Source organism: Gymnoscopelus microlampas (genome assembly GCF_963454915.1).
Source record: "Gymnoscopelus microlampas genome assembly, chromosome: 7".
NCBI classification, from domain to species: Eukaryota; Metazoa; Chordata; class Actinopteri; order Myctophiformes; family Myctophidae; genus Gymnoscopelus; species Gymnoscopelus microlampas.
This window is the reverse complement of record NC_139944.1, coordinates 45,912,194-45,931,628: the sequence shown is the minus strand read 5'-3', so window position 1 is coordinate 45,931,628 and position 19,435 is coordinate 45,912,194. Positions and strand designations below refer to the sequence as shown.

The window sequence follows — 19,435 nt, the reverse complement described above, 5'->3', positions numbered from 1 at the left end:
TTCTCCAGACTGTTCTCTGGTAACCTTGACTTTTGCTGTGCTGGACAGGCTGCTCTGCTGCACGCTATGTTCTACCATTTCCCTAGCAGCTGGCTCCTATTGTTGAGAGGATAATAAAAAGTAATGCCTGATTTATACTTGGTTGTGCGGTGTGTTGCACACTGAAAATAGCCGATCTACAACCTCTGAGCCTGTAGATCGGCTATATTTGGTACGCGTCAGCGGCACACAACTATGATTAAATCAGGCTTAACTTGTCTGTCTCATGGTACCACTGCCCCCTCTAAATGCTAAATGGCTTACTGTATATAGTAGTGCCTTTATCCAATTACAGCACTACCTTTGGCCCCTTTGATTAGATGTGACGCAACTTAGGGCTCATCAGTGGTCACATTAAGTAAATTGCAGGTTATGAGCTTGTAGATTGGCAATTTTCACTACTTTTCCATGACAATGTCATACCACAGAAGCATAACACAGGCATTAATAAAAAAAAGAAAACATAAAAAGATGAAATATGGAGTTTTCTGTCTGACAGTGACAAATAATATGTAACTTGATTCTGAATGCTAGAGTCACTGATCCAATTATCCTCAGACTTAAATAAAGGAACACTCTAGGACAGGGGTTTTCACATCAAGGGCCATTATTTATCGGCATTTGAGCCACGGACCACCATTTGATGAGATTTAGACTCTCAGACTCAAAACATAGAATATTTTGTTATCGTTGGATAATATTTTGTCGACAATTCCATTCATGCTGTATTGATGTTGGTTCCATAGGAGAGATGACAGGCAAACGTTTCTTCTACATTCTCGAATTGTGTAGAATTCTTGTAAATTAAGATTTTTAACAATAATTTAACTCTTGAGAGTGTAAACTGAGTGTAAAACTTTACATTCTTAAGAGTTAAAGATCTATAAGGGTCCATTTCGTTACCAACTCTCCATCATTTAGCTGGGGACTTGTGGTCCCCGGACCACTGGTTGAAAACCACTGCTCTAGGAAACTGGGTAATCTTTTGTGGTGTGAGGCTGTGAGCACAGGAATCAAGTAAACTCACTGATGTACTGTATCTACTATCGCCTTTCAGTATGACTAGCGTAGTTCATGCAGAATCCTAACTGAACATCTCCCACGTGTCCTGCAGGTGGACTCCGGCTTCTTCCTGGACAGCGACATGAAGATAGTGGGGAAGTCCATCCGAGACCGCGTGGCTCTCATTAAATGGAGGCGTGCGCGGTTCCCGTCGGGAGAGAGGGAGGGCCCTGCGGTGAAGAGCGCCCAGCAGAACCTCCTGCAGGTGCCCGGCACGGGGATGATACCACAGGGAGTCGCCCTGGCCATGGCAGACAGCGAGGAGATGGAGGCCGAGCAGCCTACCGTGCTGAGCACCCTGCCAGTCACCACCATTACCACATGTGAGAGAGCCTGTTATAACCTCCATAATGTACATTTAACACACAGAGGAGTCATGGATCAGATCTGTGTGTGTGTTACAAAGGGTACTTAAGATTGTGAATCACGCCTATGAGTCAGTTATACAGCACTGTTCCCACACAGTGGGTCGGGCTCATCTTTAGGCCGCGGACCAAATATCTCCTTTTTTTCCGTTTCCTAAATAAATATATTTCAAAAGATTTTAAAAAGTTTAAACAAAAAAAAAACCTTTTCATCAATTACAAATAATTCCAACATTAAAAATAAAGATGAATTAAATGAAAAAATCTAATAATTTGTAGATTGGCTATTTTTGAATAGCTGAGGTATAGAAATAGGGAAATAGCAGATCTACAAGCTCACAACACGGCACGAAGCGACGTGTTGTGAGCTTGTAGATCTGCTATCGTGCTAGATCTGCTACTTTCCCGGGCAAACGCGTAATTTCTCTTTTGGGTCTTGAGCCAAAAGGTTTAGAACCCACTGAGCTACAGTATGAGTCATGATCCAGCTCCTGAATTGTAATGAGGCCATAATAATACACATTCCTTAATCTCTCCTGTGCCTTTAATGTATTGTAATATTTTACCCTGCTCTATTACTTGTTGTTCCAGCTGACAGTGGAGTGGTGTCTGCCCTCATGCAAACAGACAATCTCAACGGTCTAGGTCTAAGTGCCACCTACCAGTCACTTCCAGAGCCCATTTCCACAGCTCAGATTATGTACAGTCCCCCCCCTGCACAGCCCCAGCCTCAGCTACCACCAGGGTCGTACCAGCAGCCCACGCAGCAGCAGCAGCAGCTTTCGCAAGAAAACTACTCACAAGCGTCCACACATCCGCACCAGGCAGCGTACCAGCAAATCAGCGGTCAACTACAACAACAGGGATCCTATCCACAGCCTGCAGCACATCTGCTCCAGGGTCTGTACACGTCTCAAACAGTGAGTGACCAGCTCAGTTCGTGTTATTCTCTCACTTTAACATTTTCTCCATTAATCTCCCCCCATTGTTTGCCATGTTTTCTGTCAGAAATGTTGTAAAATAACAAGCAAATCATATTTTTTCCCTTTCATCAAAATTGTACCCAAGCAGCGGCACTCCAGTGAGCCCTTATATCTCGTATCTCAGTCGGCCTCTCTCGTCACAGAGAGCTCGGGGTGCTTAAGGCATGGAAGCGCCCCCTTGTTTGAGATGCTGCGGTGTAGGACCCACTCTCTGAACCCTCAGTCAAGCTGCCATTCCATGCAGGACCTGTCTCCACCAGGGTGCACAGGTGGCCACGACAGCTTGGCGCTCAGTGCCGCTCGCAATCTAGATTATAATTATAAACCTCAACGTCCTCTCTTGTCCTCCCATAATCATCAACATCATCATTCCTATCATGATTTAGCAAGTCACTCCAACGCAGGTCACCTCTCGCTGCCCTTAAAACGCCCGTCAGAGCTGCGTCTGAGCCCTCTGCTTGGCACCCAGCCCCACCGCCACTGCAAGGCCTGTACGTCTCTCCCGCTGAGGGACAGGACTAATGCCGGTGGCTCTCTGGGACACAAACACATGCCCCCTCTTCCCCCGGCACCACCACAGCCTTCTGCAGTCTATAAGTCCTCTCTCAGGGCTCCACCCTCTCCCTTAGTGTTAATCAGTCCAGCGTCTTCGCCCCCAATGGTGACCTCACCGTCACATCCTGCCCCACTGTCTCCCCTCGCCTTGTCCCCAAGGAGTCTGTATGGAAGCGGGGACCTCTCTCTTCTCGACCAATGCCTCCACCACATTGTAAGCCGCAGGACGAGCCCGCTCAACCTCCCTGAAAAGGGAGCGCACCACCCCCCGCACCTCAACTGGGAGGTCGGCTGGTTCGCCCCCTCTGTGCTCGAGCGCACCGAGCAGAGTCGAAGCATGCCGCTCTTGTTTAGCCCCCGCCCGGACAGAAAACTGCCGTTATGCTCACACAACATGGAGGACAGACCGGGTCCAATGGTAGGTGAGAGATGGGAGCCTTTGCCACGGGCAGCCTGTTGTAACTGCAGGGGCCTGGCGCTGTTTCCTCTTCTGGTTCTGCCAAATGCCTCGCTCCGCTTCCTCTGCATCTTGAATGATGAGAACCAAATCACCGCAGCTGAACTCTGCCCTTGCTTAAACCACAATCAAGATTTTCCCCTTTTTTCTGTATGAGTTTCTGGCTTTGATGGGTAGAGGTGTAAAACAGAGGATAGTAACCTACTGTCTAATAGCATAACATAGTTATAAGGGGGGGGGTTCTATAACTAGAACCCTGCCAACTGCTATAAGTGAATCACTATCTGCCTTCTGTTTTCTGCTGATGATTGTCACTGCCTTAAAATACAAAAACTTGCATGATCAATCGGTTGCATATATGTAATAGTGTAATTCCACTCTCTAGCGGTCTGTTAATATACTTTGTCATTTGACAAATAGCGTAAATAGCTGATCTACAAGCTCACAACGTATCGCATTGCAACGCGTTGTGTGCTTGTTGATCTGCTATTTGTATTATGTTTTTCTTATATTTTTATATATATATATTTTAAAGACTTGAAAAATCTTGATCTATTTTTGAAGCATTTTCCCCAAAATAGAAATGCCAGGGTTTTAATATGGTTAACATTACTGTACTGCTTCTGAGGGTCTCATCTCTGTTTCGGAATAGACCATCTCGGCTCCAGCAACGCCGGCCCCCTCTGTGCAGCAGAGCTTCCCAGCTGTATTCCCCGCTGTACAGACGCAGCAGCTCACGGCCCAGCCTGGCCAGGAGCAGGTATGTACTCTATGAACCCAACTACGTCAGCCTCCGCTAGCAGATAGAGATACAAACAGTGCAGCAGAATTATGCACGGGATAACATGGAAGCCTGGCTGCAACACTCTTCTTGTGGCCCGGCTTGCGGATAGCCCAGCAAAACTCCACCTGACTGTCGGTGCCTCTAAACCGAGTATACATTTGGATTATATTGTTTATTTTGATTTATCAGCATTTTTGGACTGTAGGCATAAGCACAAGCCTGCTTGGCTGTCAGTATGCCAACACCAAAATAGGAAACTTTGTCTTCTTTATTGGCTGTTAAGCAATCCAAAATGACTTGCTGCGGTTTTTATGGTATAGGCATTCAGTCATCACCGCCAAGCTGCTGAATGCAGGCAACACTGCAGAGATACTTATTAGCCAGCAATCCCCTTCGCTGCAAGAGAACACACGCACGTGCACGGTCACGCTCACGCATGCACACACGCACACACACACACACACACACACACACACACACACACACACACACACACACACACACACACACACACACACACACACACACACACACACACAGTATTATCTAAACAAGGGATGGGACGATAATCGTTATTATCGCTTATCGTGATAAAAACAACCCTCACAATAATCGTATCGTGGAGATTTAAATGTATCAGGAAACTGTCCTCCGTCATACACCAGGATGAATTCGCTTTTGTTGAGCTGCAAATTCAGGACCACTTAAACCCTCTGTACTTGATAAAACTGACCTGCAAAGAGCACATTTGGTACGCTCTTATTTCAGTCTACACACAAATAGATTCGCCACAAATATCCAATCTACAAGCTCACAACGCGGTTATGAGCTTGTAGATCGGATATTGTTGGTGAACGTTCCCCCCAGAATAGGAATGCTCTGGGTTAAAGAGTTAAGCAAAAGTGCCATTTAAAGTTTTAAGCATATTTTGCAATTATTTTTTGCCACAATAATCGTAACATGTCATTTTCATATAGTCCCATCCCTAATCTAAACCGACAGCCCTGTCTACATTTTTCTGATAGGCATCCCATGTACTATTTATTATAGTTTAGAAGGATAAAACATTCTGAAGGTTTTCCCTTACTGAGCTGAGAGCTCCCTGCTTCATGTACCGTATATAATATCCATGTGTTTGTACACGTGCCTATGAGTGTGCAACTGTGCATGCGTGCATGCATGATCCGCTGCTGTGAATATTTCATTGGTAGCATACAGTATTTACTGTATGCATTTGCTGTGCTTTGCCTGTTATCAGCAGAGATGTAGAGATGTACCAATACCCGCAACTCGGTACCGATACGATACAATACCAGTGTGGAATAAAAAAAAGGGGGGTCAAGGGTTTCTTGAAATTAGATAGTTTGAACACATAAAAAAATACATTCATAATTGTGCAGCTACAAGTTAGTAAAATAATAATGTAAATAGTACAGTAAGATAATACAGTAGTGCAACATCAACTGAAACATTCAAATTATTACAATATCGTCATGTGATAAATGGCATAGACTGGCATACTCGCCGATACCGATACCATCATTTTAGGCAGTATCGGCAGCTTTTCCGAGCTGCCGATACTGGTATCCGTATCGGAACAACTCTACTTTGATGCAGATTGTGTTTTCTTTTGGTTTCCTTCCTGTCTGTATTGCTCTTAATTCCAATTCCAGCCAATTGGGATCTGTTCCCAGGCAGACCCACCACCTCTTCCAGATACTGTGGGCTATAATGGACTGTCACTGTTAACCACTTAAGCCTTATTCTGTACCCCAGCTATTCAAAAATAGCCCAAAAAAATCATGTCCAAAATAGGGACGCCACAGTTAATGTGGTTAAGAGACCCCTAGCATTGGATCAAGACTATCATAGATGTATTGTTATCGAGTCTGACTTTTACTTTCATATCTATGATAGTCTTGGGCGTTACCCCCCCAATTATGCGAACTTTATGGGCGGATGTCCAATTGGGGGGTAAAGACCAAGACGATCATAGATATGCAAATGTCAAAATCGATAAGATACATGTACTGTATATGATAGTCTTGATCCAAGGCTAAGAGACCCCCGGACAGCCAGATTGTAAAGAACATTATTTTAACATAAGAGCAAGGCAGATGCTGTAAAGCATTGGTTCTCAAAGTGGGGTCCGGGGACCCCCAGGGGTACTTGAGGGGATGCCAGGGGGTCCCCAGCTAAATGATTTATAGGAACCAAATGGACCCTTATGGGTCTGTAACTCTGAGAGTGTACAAATGGAACCAAATGGACCCGTTAGGGTCCAGCGTTAAATTAACATTGATTTTACAATATGAATTGGGGTCCCAGAGATAGAAATGCCATTAAATGGGGGTCTGTAGCCTAATGCACGTCAAACTGGGGGGGTCCTTAAATTACAATGATTGAGAATCACTGCTAGAGCCGTACAAATCTTCTCTTATGGGGGTCCCTGGCTTATCTTTACAAATGGGGGTCCTCGGGCTAATAAGTGTCAATTTGGGGGTCCTTGGCATGAAAAAGTTTCAGAACCACTGCTGTAAAGTATCAAATATATATTTTTTCAGCTTGAACTTGTTTTTTCCTCCTTCCCTCTTGCAGCTGCTACCTAGCGTCCAGCCTGCTGCCGCTCAGCTGAGTCCTCCTCCTGACATACCTGTCTCCAGTGCTCCTCCCCCTCTCCAGCCCCTGCAGAACGGCACACCGGTAGGTTCCGCGGCAGGACATTATCCATCCTACGAACACAGCGACTGACAGTTTGATCTACGTTAGACCCCCCATTTGATACCATTTCTTAATTTATTGGTAACTCTTTGACTGCCAGAGTAATAGTGTAACAGTGTGCCACAGCTGCCATCAAAAACAGCGATTTTACTGTACCTTTCTTTTGTGTGTGTGTGTGTGTGTGTGTGTGTGTGTGTGTGTGTGTGTGTGTGTGTGTGTGTGTATTTCGGCGTGCGTGTGTGCGTGCATGCGTGTGTTCTGCCGTGTATTTCACTGCAGGAAATAAACAGGAAGTAAATGAGCTTTTATTTTTTTAAATGACGTAATTTCCGGATGCATGTTCTCGCCCCAAACAGGCACCCAGCATGGCAGCGCCCATCCCAGCACCACTTGCTATGACCACGCCCGCTACGATGCCCCAGCTGCCACAGGGCTGCCCACCCATTTGTCAGCCCAACCTCGGCCCCCTCCACCCTGTCCATACCGTGCCTCCTTCCCTGGTACAACGTACCTCATACCCTGAGCAGGACTTCCAGGTGAATATTGTACTTTTACTCCACTACAATTATTTGAAAACTATCTACTTTGTAGGGTTCTAGATTTTCATTATTATTACTAAACATAGTACATTAACCACTTCAGCCCTACATACATTTCGGCCATTTGAAAACTTGTGAAATGGGACATTCCGCATTATGAGTGCTTTTACTTCTGGTACTTTAAGTACATTTTGATACCATTACTTTTGTAATTTGTAAATTTTGAATTCCGGACTTTTACTTAAGTAAACAAATGTAGTACTTTTTCCACCACTGGTCTTGGTTTCTGTGTGGCGTTTGGTTGACATACAATAGGAATAAACCATATCATGCATAAGCTGATGGGAGACTCTAACATGTGCCGCTATCTTTCAGGTACAAATGACTCCAAAGGGGAGTATGGGAGATGCTCAGGTCTTGGCTCCAGTTCATCCTGCCGTGCCTGTTGTCCCCGCCCCACTTTGGCGAGGCAGGGTGGATTCAGAAACTGCAGTAGCTGGACTAGACCTCACCATACCTGCAACGGCAGCTCCTAGAACCCTGGGCCCTTCACTACCCCAAGCCCCACCCCCAGCCTACACCTCTACCTCTTCCCCGGCATCGGCCTCGGCCCCGGCCCCGGTCTCTGCATCAGCTCCAACCCGAGTCTCTGTGTCAGTTCAAGTTGACACCCAAGACCCTATTCAGAACATAGCCTCTGCCCCAATACAAACCCATGTCCCGGTCTTAGCCCCAGCACAAGCTGCAACACTTCCTCAAGTCCCAGGTCCAATCCTGGTTCAAGCTCCAACAGCAGTGATAGTCCCGTCCTCAGACCCGGTCCAAGCTCAAACGACCTCTCTGTCCAGTCCCCCTTTAGACCCATCTGCGGCCTTATCTCTAAGCACAGACACATCTTCAGTCCCAGTTCAACCATTGTGCCCAGCCCCGGGTCCAGTCTCGTCTCAAGTTCAAGCCGCTCTGCCAGCTCAAGTTCACGCCGTGGCCCCTGCCACTGCCCCTCCTGTCACAGGCCCGGATCCAGCTCCTCTTCTGCAGTCTGCTGGCATGCAGACAGCAGTGCCAGCAGTACCTGAGTGTGCCAGCCTCATCACAACGCAACAAAAGCTAGACACTGAAACTGCATCCAGCCCCCCTCAAACAGAGCTTCCTGTAGAGGTACGTGTAAGACCACATTTTCTATAATATATCAACGATGTACAGTGGTTGTACCTTCATAATGTCAGGGGTGGCACCCCTCTGGCGCCTCTGTGGTACCACTTACTTTTGTGGTACCGCTTTTTTCTCTGTGGTGCCACTAGATGGCGGTAGAGAGCAACTAATGCCCAGACATAGGCATGTTGTGTCTATTTGAGACAGGGCTGCTTTCAGTCAACAGATAAAAGCTGCAATTGAAGCTGAACTTGTTGAGAAGTGAAACAAATAATTGTATGGGTTATATTATCAAGATGTATTTTGGTAAATTGCACTCAGTGGGCTACTAAATATAACCCTCAGGAATGAAAGGGTGAATGCATTTCAAAGTGATTGTTATTTTTATTTTTTGTAAACATAGAAAATAATGCAGTCCTTAGGATGAATTCAAAAGCAATTGTTTCTTTAAACACAACTGTGTTTCATGGTGGAAGAAGTACACAGACATTTTACTTAAAGGCATTGTAGGGAGTTCAGACATAATCAAAGAAAAAAACTGTTGTCAAACACCGCCCCTCCAGCAGTTCTTTTCCCCGACCACCAGGGGGTGACGCAGGGGGGACTTTTTAAATGAGTCATGCCCAAAATAGGTTGCCTTATGCGGATACAATTCGCGGAAATGCCCGACCCTACGGTTCTCTGAATTTATATTTTTAAATAGGCTCTTTCATGATAAATTGACCACATATATGAAGCTAAACAACTAAATTCTATCCAAACGATTTTTTAAAAGTAAATTATGTGCCTCAAAAAAGAAGTTTGAGAGCGTTTTAAAACCGAAAGTAAAAAGTTGATACGGGCACGGACGCGCACGGACACGCACATGCGTGCGTTAATTTACGACCCGGACATAAACAACATGAACATAAACAGAAGGGAAAATACGGATTTCAGACAGAGGACTGTGTTTCAATGAAGGAAAACACCCCAGCATCATTATATAGTGGCTGATAGAGGGGAGAAAATGCAAAATATATATATATACATATTTTTTTAATTTAGGCATAATGTTCCCTACAATGCCTTTAAGTAAAAGTAGCAATACCACAATATAAAAATACTCTATTACAACTGAAAGGCCTGTATTCAAAATGTTACTTAGCCTAAGTAGCCTAACTAGTAACTAAAGTTTTCAAATAATTGTAGTGGAGTAAAAGTACAATATTTGCCTCTGCAGATGTAGTGGAGTAGAAGTAAAAGTACAGTAATACTCCAGTAAAGTAAAATACACCTCAACATTATTTATTAATTTCTAGGCCCCCCAACCTGGAATCAAACCCTGCTCTGCAAACTGTAAGGCCAACCCCTACTCCACTACACTACTGGTACAGTGATAAGTCTGTGGGGTCAGGACGTGTCTCGTTCTCTATGTTCTGTGCACTACTCCTTGGAAAGTCAGATAAAAAGCTTGCAGCTCCCAAAGCTGCTACTGTCTGAGAGCAGTAACTAGTAACTATAGTAGTCAACTAAAAGCATTATAAACTACTGTCCGGCACAATTATATTGTTTTAGAATGTGAAACAGAGTTAAATGAACACAGGAGAGTATAATGTACTAACTAACTAAGGACCCCAATTTAAACAAGCCATATGGCTTTCTTATTCCTATTTAGCAGCCAGCTTCCTATTTAGTCGACCTTGGATTTGAACTGTACTTTCATGTGCTTTTTGTCTGCAAACTTCTAAATAAAGTATTCAATCAATCAAAAATCTTTTCATGGTTGGAAAAACAGAGAGAGAATGAGAGTTTTCATCTGAAGAATTGCTGGGATCCACAGAAAATCTCTGCTATCAGTCTGTCTGTCAACGACATGCAAATTAACTGGTTTAGCAATAGCACCTTGGCCAGGGTCTTTTGTTTAAATTGTCTCTAGCCACACTTCATTGTCATCACAATGGACTTTGTGCCCTCCCCCCACACACACACAAGCACACTTTTTCAATTGCAGTTTGTTTTCATTTGATTTTAAGTGGATTTGCTAGTTTCGTTTTTAGTTTGTGAAAAGGCTTAGTTTTAGTTGAGTTTTTAAATTAGTTTCAGTGTTAATTTTAGTTGTATTATTGTAAGGGTAGTCAGGGGCAATATTCAACAAGCTCAGAATAGTGAAAATGGCAGATCTACAAGCTCACAACACGTTGCATTGCTACAACTGCTGTTCTCATCGGCTGTGTGGAGACAGAAATGAAAACTGATTCAGATGTGTTGCTTCATCATTCTGAATCAGCTTTGCTTAATCATTCATCAAAAGTTATGGAAGCTCTAATGAAGGAACGGGACTCAACTGGTGACGTTGACAGAGAAGCATCAGAAAGATTCATCAGACTTACAAACATCCCATCAGAGAGAATTTGATGCATTTGGGGTTGACCTTAAAAATGCAGTCGGTGCCCAGTTAGTACTGAAGACAGAGAGAAAAACTCTAAAAATGTAATGAAAACAAAGTGCAATTGAAAACATGTAGTCAAACAAAAATACAAATGTGTGCGTGTGTGAGGATAAAATCTCTGTTGATTTATCTCTGAGAGGGTAGCCTAAAAATGTATGTATCCACTAGTAAAGTTACTCTGGTTTGGTAACAAAATGTAAAGTGCGTTATAAATAAAATCCATTATTATTATTATTATTACTCTCAGAAAGTAGCAGCTTTGGGAGCTGCAAGCTTTTTATCTGACTTTCCAAGGAGTAGTGCACAGAACATAGAGAACGAGAAAGGTCCTGACCCCACAGATCTATCACTGTACCAGTAGTGTAGTGGAGTAGAGAGTGGTCTTACAAGCTGCAGAGCAGGGTTTGATTCCAGGCAAGGGTGCCTAGAACTTACATGTACATAATGTTGAGGTGTTTTTTTACTTTACTGGAGTATTACTGTACTTTTACTTCTACTCCACTACATCTGCAGAGGCAAATATTGTACTTTCACTCCACTACAATTATTTGAAAGCTTTAGTTACTTTGCAGATATAAATTGTTATAACACATACATATTAACCACTTTAGCCCTTTTTATACCACGGCCATTTGAAAATAGCCGATCTACAAGGTAGATTGGCTACTTTAAAACATTTTAGTACTTTTGGTACTTTAAGTATATTTTGATGCCAATACCTTTGTACTTTTACTCAAGTAACATTTTGAACGAAGGCCTTTTAGTTGTAATAGAGTATTTTTATATTGTGGTATTGCTTTTACTTTAGTAAAATGTCTGTGCACTTCTTCCACCATGAAACACAGTTGTGTTTAAAGAAACAATTGCTTTTGAATTCATCCTAAGGACTATGCATTATTTTCTATGTTTACAAAAAATAAGAATAACATTCACTTTTAAATGCATTCACCCTTCCCCTGTTGCTAATAATGTACTGTAGAGTTCATGGACTCACATGCGCCACATGGTGGCCGTTCAGCCACACTACACCTTAAAAAAAGGTGTCAAATGTGGCACCACCAAGTAGTAGTGGCGCCTCTGTGGCACCACAGAGGCACTCAGATGGTATTACTGCCATTCTCAAGTGCTAACCACTGTAGATGCAGATACTGTATGTGTATCAATCATTTAAAAATATTTCATTTATTTTATTGTCTCCGCCAAGCTGAACGGCTGAAAGCTTGGTTATGTTTTCGCCCCTGTGTGTGTGTGTGTGTGTGTGTGTGTGTGTGTCTGTGACTGTATGTCTGTGTCTATGAGCAGCTAATCTCTGGCACTGTTGGACATTTGCACATTTTCTGACATTACCCCTACAGCTTTTGTCCAAACCTCACGCAAATCGGTACACATTATCTCTATAGTCATGTGATCAAGACGATTTTTCATAATTATTCCACTAAGATTGGCTTCCAAAAGCTTCCAAAGCTTCCAAAGTGGCCTAGCTGTTTTGAACAAATTGCCACAAACCATAAAGGCAGTTTCCCGATTGCCGTGGAACTTTGCACATACATTCCCACTGGGCCAAGCAAGAAATGCCACCTCAAAGGTTTCAAATTGGCCTCATGGTGGCGCTATAACAGGCCGATTCACATTTTCGCAGGTCATACAATCGTCCTAATAGACCACGCCCATTTCCACCTGACAACATCAACGCCATTTTGCGTTTTCTTCAGAATCAGAATCAGAGAGCAGGCAACATTGGTAAAAACTGCTGATGCATTCAAAGTGCAGTAGAGATACTGTACAGTACTAATCTCATCTCATCTCTTTGACTGGAAGGATGCACACCAGTAGTCTTGAGGTGCTGACCACGGTGCAAAAGTCTAAAAATGAAAAGAAAGGTCGTAACCACAATGCATAGATGTATTTAGTAAGAAACCAGCGTTTCGACCTGTCACAGAGTTCTGTCAATGACGTTTTCTTTGCAAAGCACAGTTTTTGCTGCTACTCATACCGACTTTGTCCAAACCTCACCCAAATTGGTACACCTTATCTCTGAAAGCCAATCATCGGAATAGAATCTTAAAAATCTGACAGATACATCTTGATCACATGACTACAAACAAAGTTTGCGGGAGAAACTGTTGTTGAAGCATAGTTACAACAGAATATGGCATCCAGATAAATTTGTGAAAATCAATCATTAATAATTTGTATTGACAAAGAATGTCACCAGGTATAGGGGTATTAAATACATACAAGTAGTGATATTTTATATACACTGTTGTGGTCTTGAGGCTTTTCAGTTGTGTTTTCAGTAAGTTGGCATGTTACAGTATGATAGGCAGATATGTTTTACTTTTTAAAATATCTATATTTTGATTAAATACAGAAATGTACCAGAAATGTTACTTAGGGCAGATGTTAGGGCAGACAAAAAATGGCACAAATATTGTTAATATGTACAATCATTAACACGTTTTACTAACTCTGATGAGCTGTTTTCTTACTTTCTGTTATTTCACTCTTAGGATGTGATTCAGGAGAAACCAACGCTATTACCCAACTATGCCTATGACAGGTGTGTGAACAGTGATTAACAGTCATTCAGGTGTTGAACGTTGCACCTCTGCTCTCTACTTTTACCAGATGGACAGTAGAGCATAAAAAAAGACAAAGAGTGTTTTATGTGTGTTGTGAACTTTCCTTTATAGTCTCAATTCTGACGTGGCCTCTGGTAAGGAAACAAGTGATGGTTATGAGAGTTTCGCTGGTGCGGGGAAAGTGGATGGAAAACACAGGAAACACCATCGCAAGTCAGCACGCACGCGTTCGCGACAAGAAAAGACCAGCAAACCCAAACTGAGTATCCTTCATGTGAGTCATGACCATATACAATCATTTTGTGTAATTTGACACATGTTTGGACATAGTTATGTTTACCCAAAATCAAATTCCCTCCCCTTACAGGTTAGCAACACGGGCGATAAAATGGTGGAATGCCAGCTGGAAACCCACAACCACAAAATGGTGACGTTCAAGTTTGATCTGGACTGTGATGCTCCGGAGGAAATCGCCACTTATATGGTATAAGGTCATGACATAATGCTTGCTGTTTTCTCAACTGCTTTCTCGTGTCCTATAAAATATAGTATATCTTGACATGTAGTGATTGTGGTGGTATTAATGCAGCTGAATAATGATAAAATTGTTGACTACAGGTAGAGAATGGATTTATTCTCCCCATTGAGAAGGAGATCTTCATTGACCAGTTGAAAGACGTTATGGACAAAGCTGAAGACATGTTAAATGAGTACATGGAGGGTGAGATGAGCTCGATTCTTGGGACCAGTCCCCAGAAAGACCTTACTTGTGAAGGACTAGTAGGGGGAGAGGTAATGCCTGCTTAACTCAAACATGAACGTAAACGCATATATGAACACATACAGTATGCATAGCAATATACGCATTCAAATTCCGATCATATATATTACACAAATATATACACAATACACATTGACAAATACAAGACATATACAATAAACATGTGTATACAGATACGAGAGCATTTTGAGTGCAAGATTGTTTGCACTAATACATTAATATCAGTTAAACTGCAGTATAATCAGAATCAGAATGCATCTTTATTGTCACATCACATTACATAAGTAAGGTGGGTGAAATAATTACTTGTGCAGGCTCATCATTGTGCGGTTAAAAGATAGGTAAAACAAATAGAATAAAATATCTAAAACGTATGCCTGAAAAATACAGGCACATGATTCCCGATAAAGCCGGTTGATTTGTATACTGTATGACTCGTGCATGTGTCGGCAGCTGTTGCAGATAGATGATATGAACACTCTTGGTGCAATGACTATACAGTGGTTGTCTATCAACCGCACACACTTGTGACATGTAAAGGTACAATTGCAGATGCAGATACTGTAGGAATGGATGTACTCAAGATTACCGTAAACATACTCTAGAGATATTATACAACAGAATGGAACAGTGACAGCGACACCTTCTTCTTCTTGTTCTCTATGTGCAGAGTCAGCAGAATGGAGCACCACAAGTATATCAGCAGAATGGTAAATGAGTTTCCCTTCCTCTGTAGGCCACACAGGTTTATTTTTAATTTTCTTGTTTTAAGTATTAAAAGTACAGAAACCTGTGCTCATTCTTGCATGGTACTGCATTTAAATGTCTTAAAAATAGTAATTTATTTTGCTGTGTGTGCAGTTTTCTGTACTTTTTTACTCGTGATGTTTGTCAACCCAGCACCTTTTTAAGATGTACAGTACGTGTGACTACAACACCTCTCGTTAAGTGCAGCTCTTCTCTTCTCTTCTCTTCTCTTCTCTTCTCTTCTCTTCTCTTCTCTTCTCTTCTCTTCTCTTCTCTTCTCTTCTCTTCTCTTCTCTTCTCTTCTCCTCTCCTCTCCTCTCCTCTCCTCTCCTCTCTTGCAGTTCTTCAAACTGGAAGGAGGTGGTTCATAATCTGTCCCGTGGAGGAGACTCCCTCATCCAGTCAGGAGACTCCATCTGATGGAGCAGCCACGCTGTCCCCTGGGAGCGCGACTACAGTTCAGCCTGCTGACGGTGGCACTGCAGGGCCAGCTGCAGCCAGAGGTGACTTTACTTCTAGAGACTACCATTCAAGCTCAAATCCAGGGCGGCAGCCCCTTCCAACAATAGTCCAATAGCGCCAGCTGGTGGCAGCCAAATGAACGAAGATCCCTTTGACATGAATTGTTGATATATTTTAAAATAATGTTCTGAATGAAGTTGACATTTTTACACTAAACGCTAAACTGTTTTTTTTTTTCCAAATCCATGAAAAATATTCAGTATATTCTGATCAAGTCTTTTGTTTGTCCTCCCCACAGAAGAGGAGTCTGCATCCTCCACAATGTCTGGTGGAAGCGGGGGTTTCAACTACGAGGCCTATGGATTCTGTAGTCCTCCTGTGATGTCCAACACGGACCCTCTCCTCCTGGCCATGCTGTCGCCTCCTGTCTCTGCGCCGCCCACCCTCGGGTCAAACGATCGCGATCCCATGAGCAGCTTCATGCAGCCCGGCGTGCAGCCAGTCCAACCGGCCAGTGCTCCACCAATGGGGGCCCCCTTGGCCCTGCGCAATACCTTGTCTCTGGACGAGTCACAGGTGGCTCGTCCCAGCTCCGTCGCCCCCATGCATGCCGTTCAGCAGATGGCGGAGATAGCGTGTGCTGCCTCCATGGTAGACGAGGTGCCCTGCTGCCCGTTGGTCATGCCCTTGTCCCTGGATGTGGCTGGCGCCCAGGCCGCGGCTGCCCTGACTCCTCTTCCCCTCCAGGAGTTAGTAGGAGCCAGAGATCCTCTGTCCGCCTCCTACCAGTCCGGTTCCCGTGGAGATCGCCCGCAGCAGCCAGTGGTTCTCCAGCAGCCTTTTTCGAGTGTGGGCAGTGCCAAGGTATCCTCGCTGCCCCAGAGCCCGGCACCGCACCAGCATGCCATGGGGCCCAGCGAGTCCGACGGAGAGGGGCGGATGGCCCGAGGGGGCTTTGTAGACAGCACCATAAAGTCTCTGGACGAGAAACTGAGGAATCTTCTCTACCAGGAGTATGCGCCCATGTATCCGTCGGGCACCGCTGCAGAAACGCCAGGCTCGGGAACCGAATACATCCAGTCTCCCCCCGGTCCGGATAGCGCCTTGCTGGGGTCAGGAAACAGCACGCCAGGCCCTATTGGTGAGGGACGCTACAGGACAGGAGAGCAGCTGGTAAATATAGAACCATTCATTTAGCTCCAAAGGCGGAAATGTGCGCTAACGCTCGGCAACCTTTGGGACAATGCTGCTGACAACGTCCCAGGAATGACCGCACTGTTAACAGTCATTAACTCTCTTTGCTTCATGTTTTCTCATCTTCTCTACTTCATTCTTTTCTCATTTTGTCATTTTCTATAGCCTCAAATTCCAGAGAGAATGGATAGTTTGAGCACACTCAGTGACTCGGCTGTGTGTGGTATGTACAGCATGCACTAATCTCTCTAACAGCCCTCTAGAGTGAAGTTGATGGTTCCCCTCAACTTGTTATAAATCTGTTGTATTTGTTGGTTCAATACTGTGATGCTGCAGTGCTCAATATTGTGGAAATCTCTTTGCAGCTTCGAGGAGGCACTTCCCCCACTCGGCTTCCTGCTCAGGAACAAGAGGCCGATTTAAGGTATAAGTGAGACCGTTTTTCATCACATTTGCCTGTTACGGAAATAGCATTTCACCTGTAGCCACGTAAAGCTTTAATCAGAGCAACGAATGCATTTTGACGCTCGTGTCATGGGTAGATCATCCCTGACGTGACTGCCAGAAGAGACGTGAAGCAAAGGAGCTGGAGCAGCGCCGCCTCGCCGGTGCATCCCTCGGTTTACATCAGGGACCACGGGCAGACCGAGGCCATGGCCGGCTCCACGACCATTGGACGTTTCTCTGTGGTCAGCACCGAGGATGACATCACGCTGAGGACACAGGCCAGCAGCCGCTACTCCGCCCCGCCAGACTTCTACCTGGACACACCCCCCTCCCTGGCCAAGCGGGGTTCCCTGCCGCGCGCCGTGACCTCCCCGTCTGTCCCCGCGGACGTCACCGTCCACAGCCGCTTCCTCTCGTCAGACTCGGGGGCCGACAGCAGCCCGGCGAAGATGCCTCCCGTGACGCCGTCTCGGCACGGCCGATCGGACCGCAGAGGAAGTGACCTCATGAAGAGGGCGGTGGCGTTCCTCCGGCGCTCGGGGCGAAGCAGCAGCGTGCAGAGCTCTGACTCACCGAGCCGGCACGGGGGCATGCAAGGTTATGCCAGCAGTGACAACGATTCCGAGATGGAGGACTCGGATATGAAGAAGGAACTGCAGAGACTCAGAGAGAAGTATGGTTCGCAATGTTGATTTTGACAGCAAATTTTAGTTTTCGTCATAGTCTTTTGAATAAAATTCCATTTAGTTTTAGTCATATTTTAGTCACCTGAAATGTTTTAGTTTTAGTCTAGTTTTAGTCGACTAAATATCATAAGATAGTCGACTAAATCTACAGTTGATTTAGTCGACTGTTATGTATTTTGGCGGTGCCTTGATGGCGTCGTAGATTTTACTCTTGGTTGCATGCTGAAAATAGCAGATCTACAAGCTCACAACACGTCGCAGCACGACACGTTGTGAGCTTGTAGATCTGCTATTTCCAGAGCGCAACACCCGAGCGCAACTAAACATAAAATGACTTGTCTTTTTTTCTACTAGATCTCTTCTCCTCTAGGCCCTCCCTAACATTTAGTCTAGTTTTTATTTGTTGACGAAATTGGCAATATATTTAGTCTTAGTTTTAGTCATCGTAGTTTCATTTTTATTTCGTTTTTGTTTCGTTTTTATTTCGTTTTTATTTCATTTTTATTTCGTTTTCGTCAGTGAAAAAAGGGAGTCGACGAACATTTTTAGTCATAGATTTAGTCGACGAAATCAACACTGATGCTTCTTCGTCAATGGCTGTGTTTTCTTTGTTTCTCGTCTCGTGTCTGCATGCTAAATGTTTTGTTGTGTACTTTTACCTCCCTCAGACATCTGAAAGAGATCTCTGAACTGCAGGCCCATCAGCGAGGAGAAGTGGAGCTGCTCTATCATCGGCTGGGCAAAGCCCCGCCCCCTGGGCTGGGCCTCTCGCACACAGCACCCCCTACAGGCCGCAGGAGGAGGTCCAGCAAGCACAAACTTAAGGCTGGCAAGCTCCTAAGCCCCCTGGTTCAGCAGTTCAGAAATGTCACAACCAAAAGCAGTGACTCCAGCAAAGCCAGTGAGTGTTTGTTTAGCAGAATATTTACAGTAGGTAGTACAGGATATGGCTATGCAATTCTGATGGGTGGGGGTGTCATATTTTTGTGTTTTTGTGTTTTTGTGTGGGTTTTTGTGTGCACACACGCACGCACGCACGCCGCAGCAGCACGCATGCCCTTAGCGGCCTAACGGTAAGGCCGACGGAAATGGCAGTGAATATGTTGGATGCAACTCAAAGTGAACTTTACTCAGGTATCTAGTTTGTCGCCGTCTGACCTTCCTAGCCGTGTTATAAAGAAAAACAGGCGACAATGGCCAAAACTCAATCGAAAATCGGCGATCGAAAATCGGTGAAAGTGTCCGTTTTCAAGATGCCATTATCTTTGGAACGGAAGGTGCAATCTGCTCATTTCAAAGCTTGTTGGATGCGTGGCTTTGAGGACATTAGGCACATACTGACACCTTTTCGGGTTTTTTGGGCCTAAAAGTATGGTAATTGTTCGAGCCTCGGGCCGGCCCAGTAGGGCCCAGTTAGGGCCGGGCCTTAATTTTCAGGCCCGTGGAGAACT

At 44.5% G+C, this 19,435-nt stretch overlaps 1 protein-coding gene across 2 annotated transcripts in view; it reads left to right on the top strand.

Moving 5' to 3' along the window:
* Positions 1-19,435, top strand: part of wnk2 (WNK lysine deficient protein kinase 2) — a 39,317-nt gene that overhangs the window by 10,810 nt on the left and 9,072 nt on the right. Inside the window, exons 7-24 of one of the 2 annotated variants that reach the window (XM_084062520.1) lie at positions 1,154-1,424; positions 2,058-2,386; positions 2,538-3,422; positions 4,114-4,221; positions 6,844-6,948; positions 7,323-7,502; positions 7,881-8,663; positions 13,596-13,645; positions 13,779-13,941; positions 14,035-14,151; positions 14,286-14,459; positions 15,119-15,158; positions 15,537-15,698; positions 15,956-16,830; positions 17,017-17,074; positions 17,217-17,275; positions 17,394-17,971; positions 18,653-18,885. In XM_084062520.1, coding sequence (XP_083918646.1) covers positions 1,154-1,424; positions 2,058-2,386; positions 2,538-3,422; positions 4,114-4,221; positions 6,844-6,948; positions 7,323-7,502; positions 7,881-8,663; positions 13,596-13,645; positions 13,779-13,941; positions 14,035-14,151; positions 14,286-14,459; positions 15,119-15,158; positions 15,537-15,698; positions 15,956-16,830; positions 17,017-17,074; positions 17,217-17,275; positions 17,394-17,971; positions 18,653-18,885 — 5,170 coding nt within the window. Of the gene's footprint in view, positions 1-1,153; positions 1,425-2,057; positions 2,387-2,534; positions 3,423-4,113; positions 4,222-6,843; positions 6,949-7,322; positions 7,503-7,880; positions 8,664-13,595; positions 13,646-13,778; positions 13,942-14,034; positions 14,152-14,285; positions 14,460-15,118; positions 15,159-15,536; positions 15,699-15,955; positions 16,831-17,016; positions 17,075-17,216; positions 17,276-17,393; positions 17,972-18,652; positions 18,886-19,435 lie in introns of both variants that reach the window. The other variant, XM_084062519.1, reaches the window with a different exon arrangement.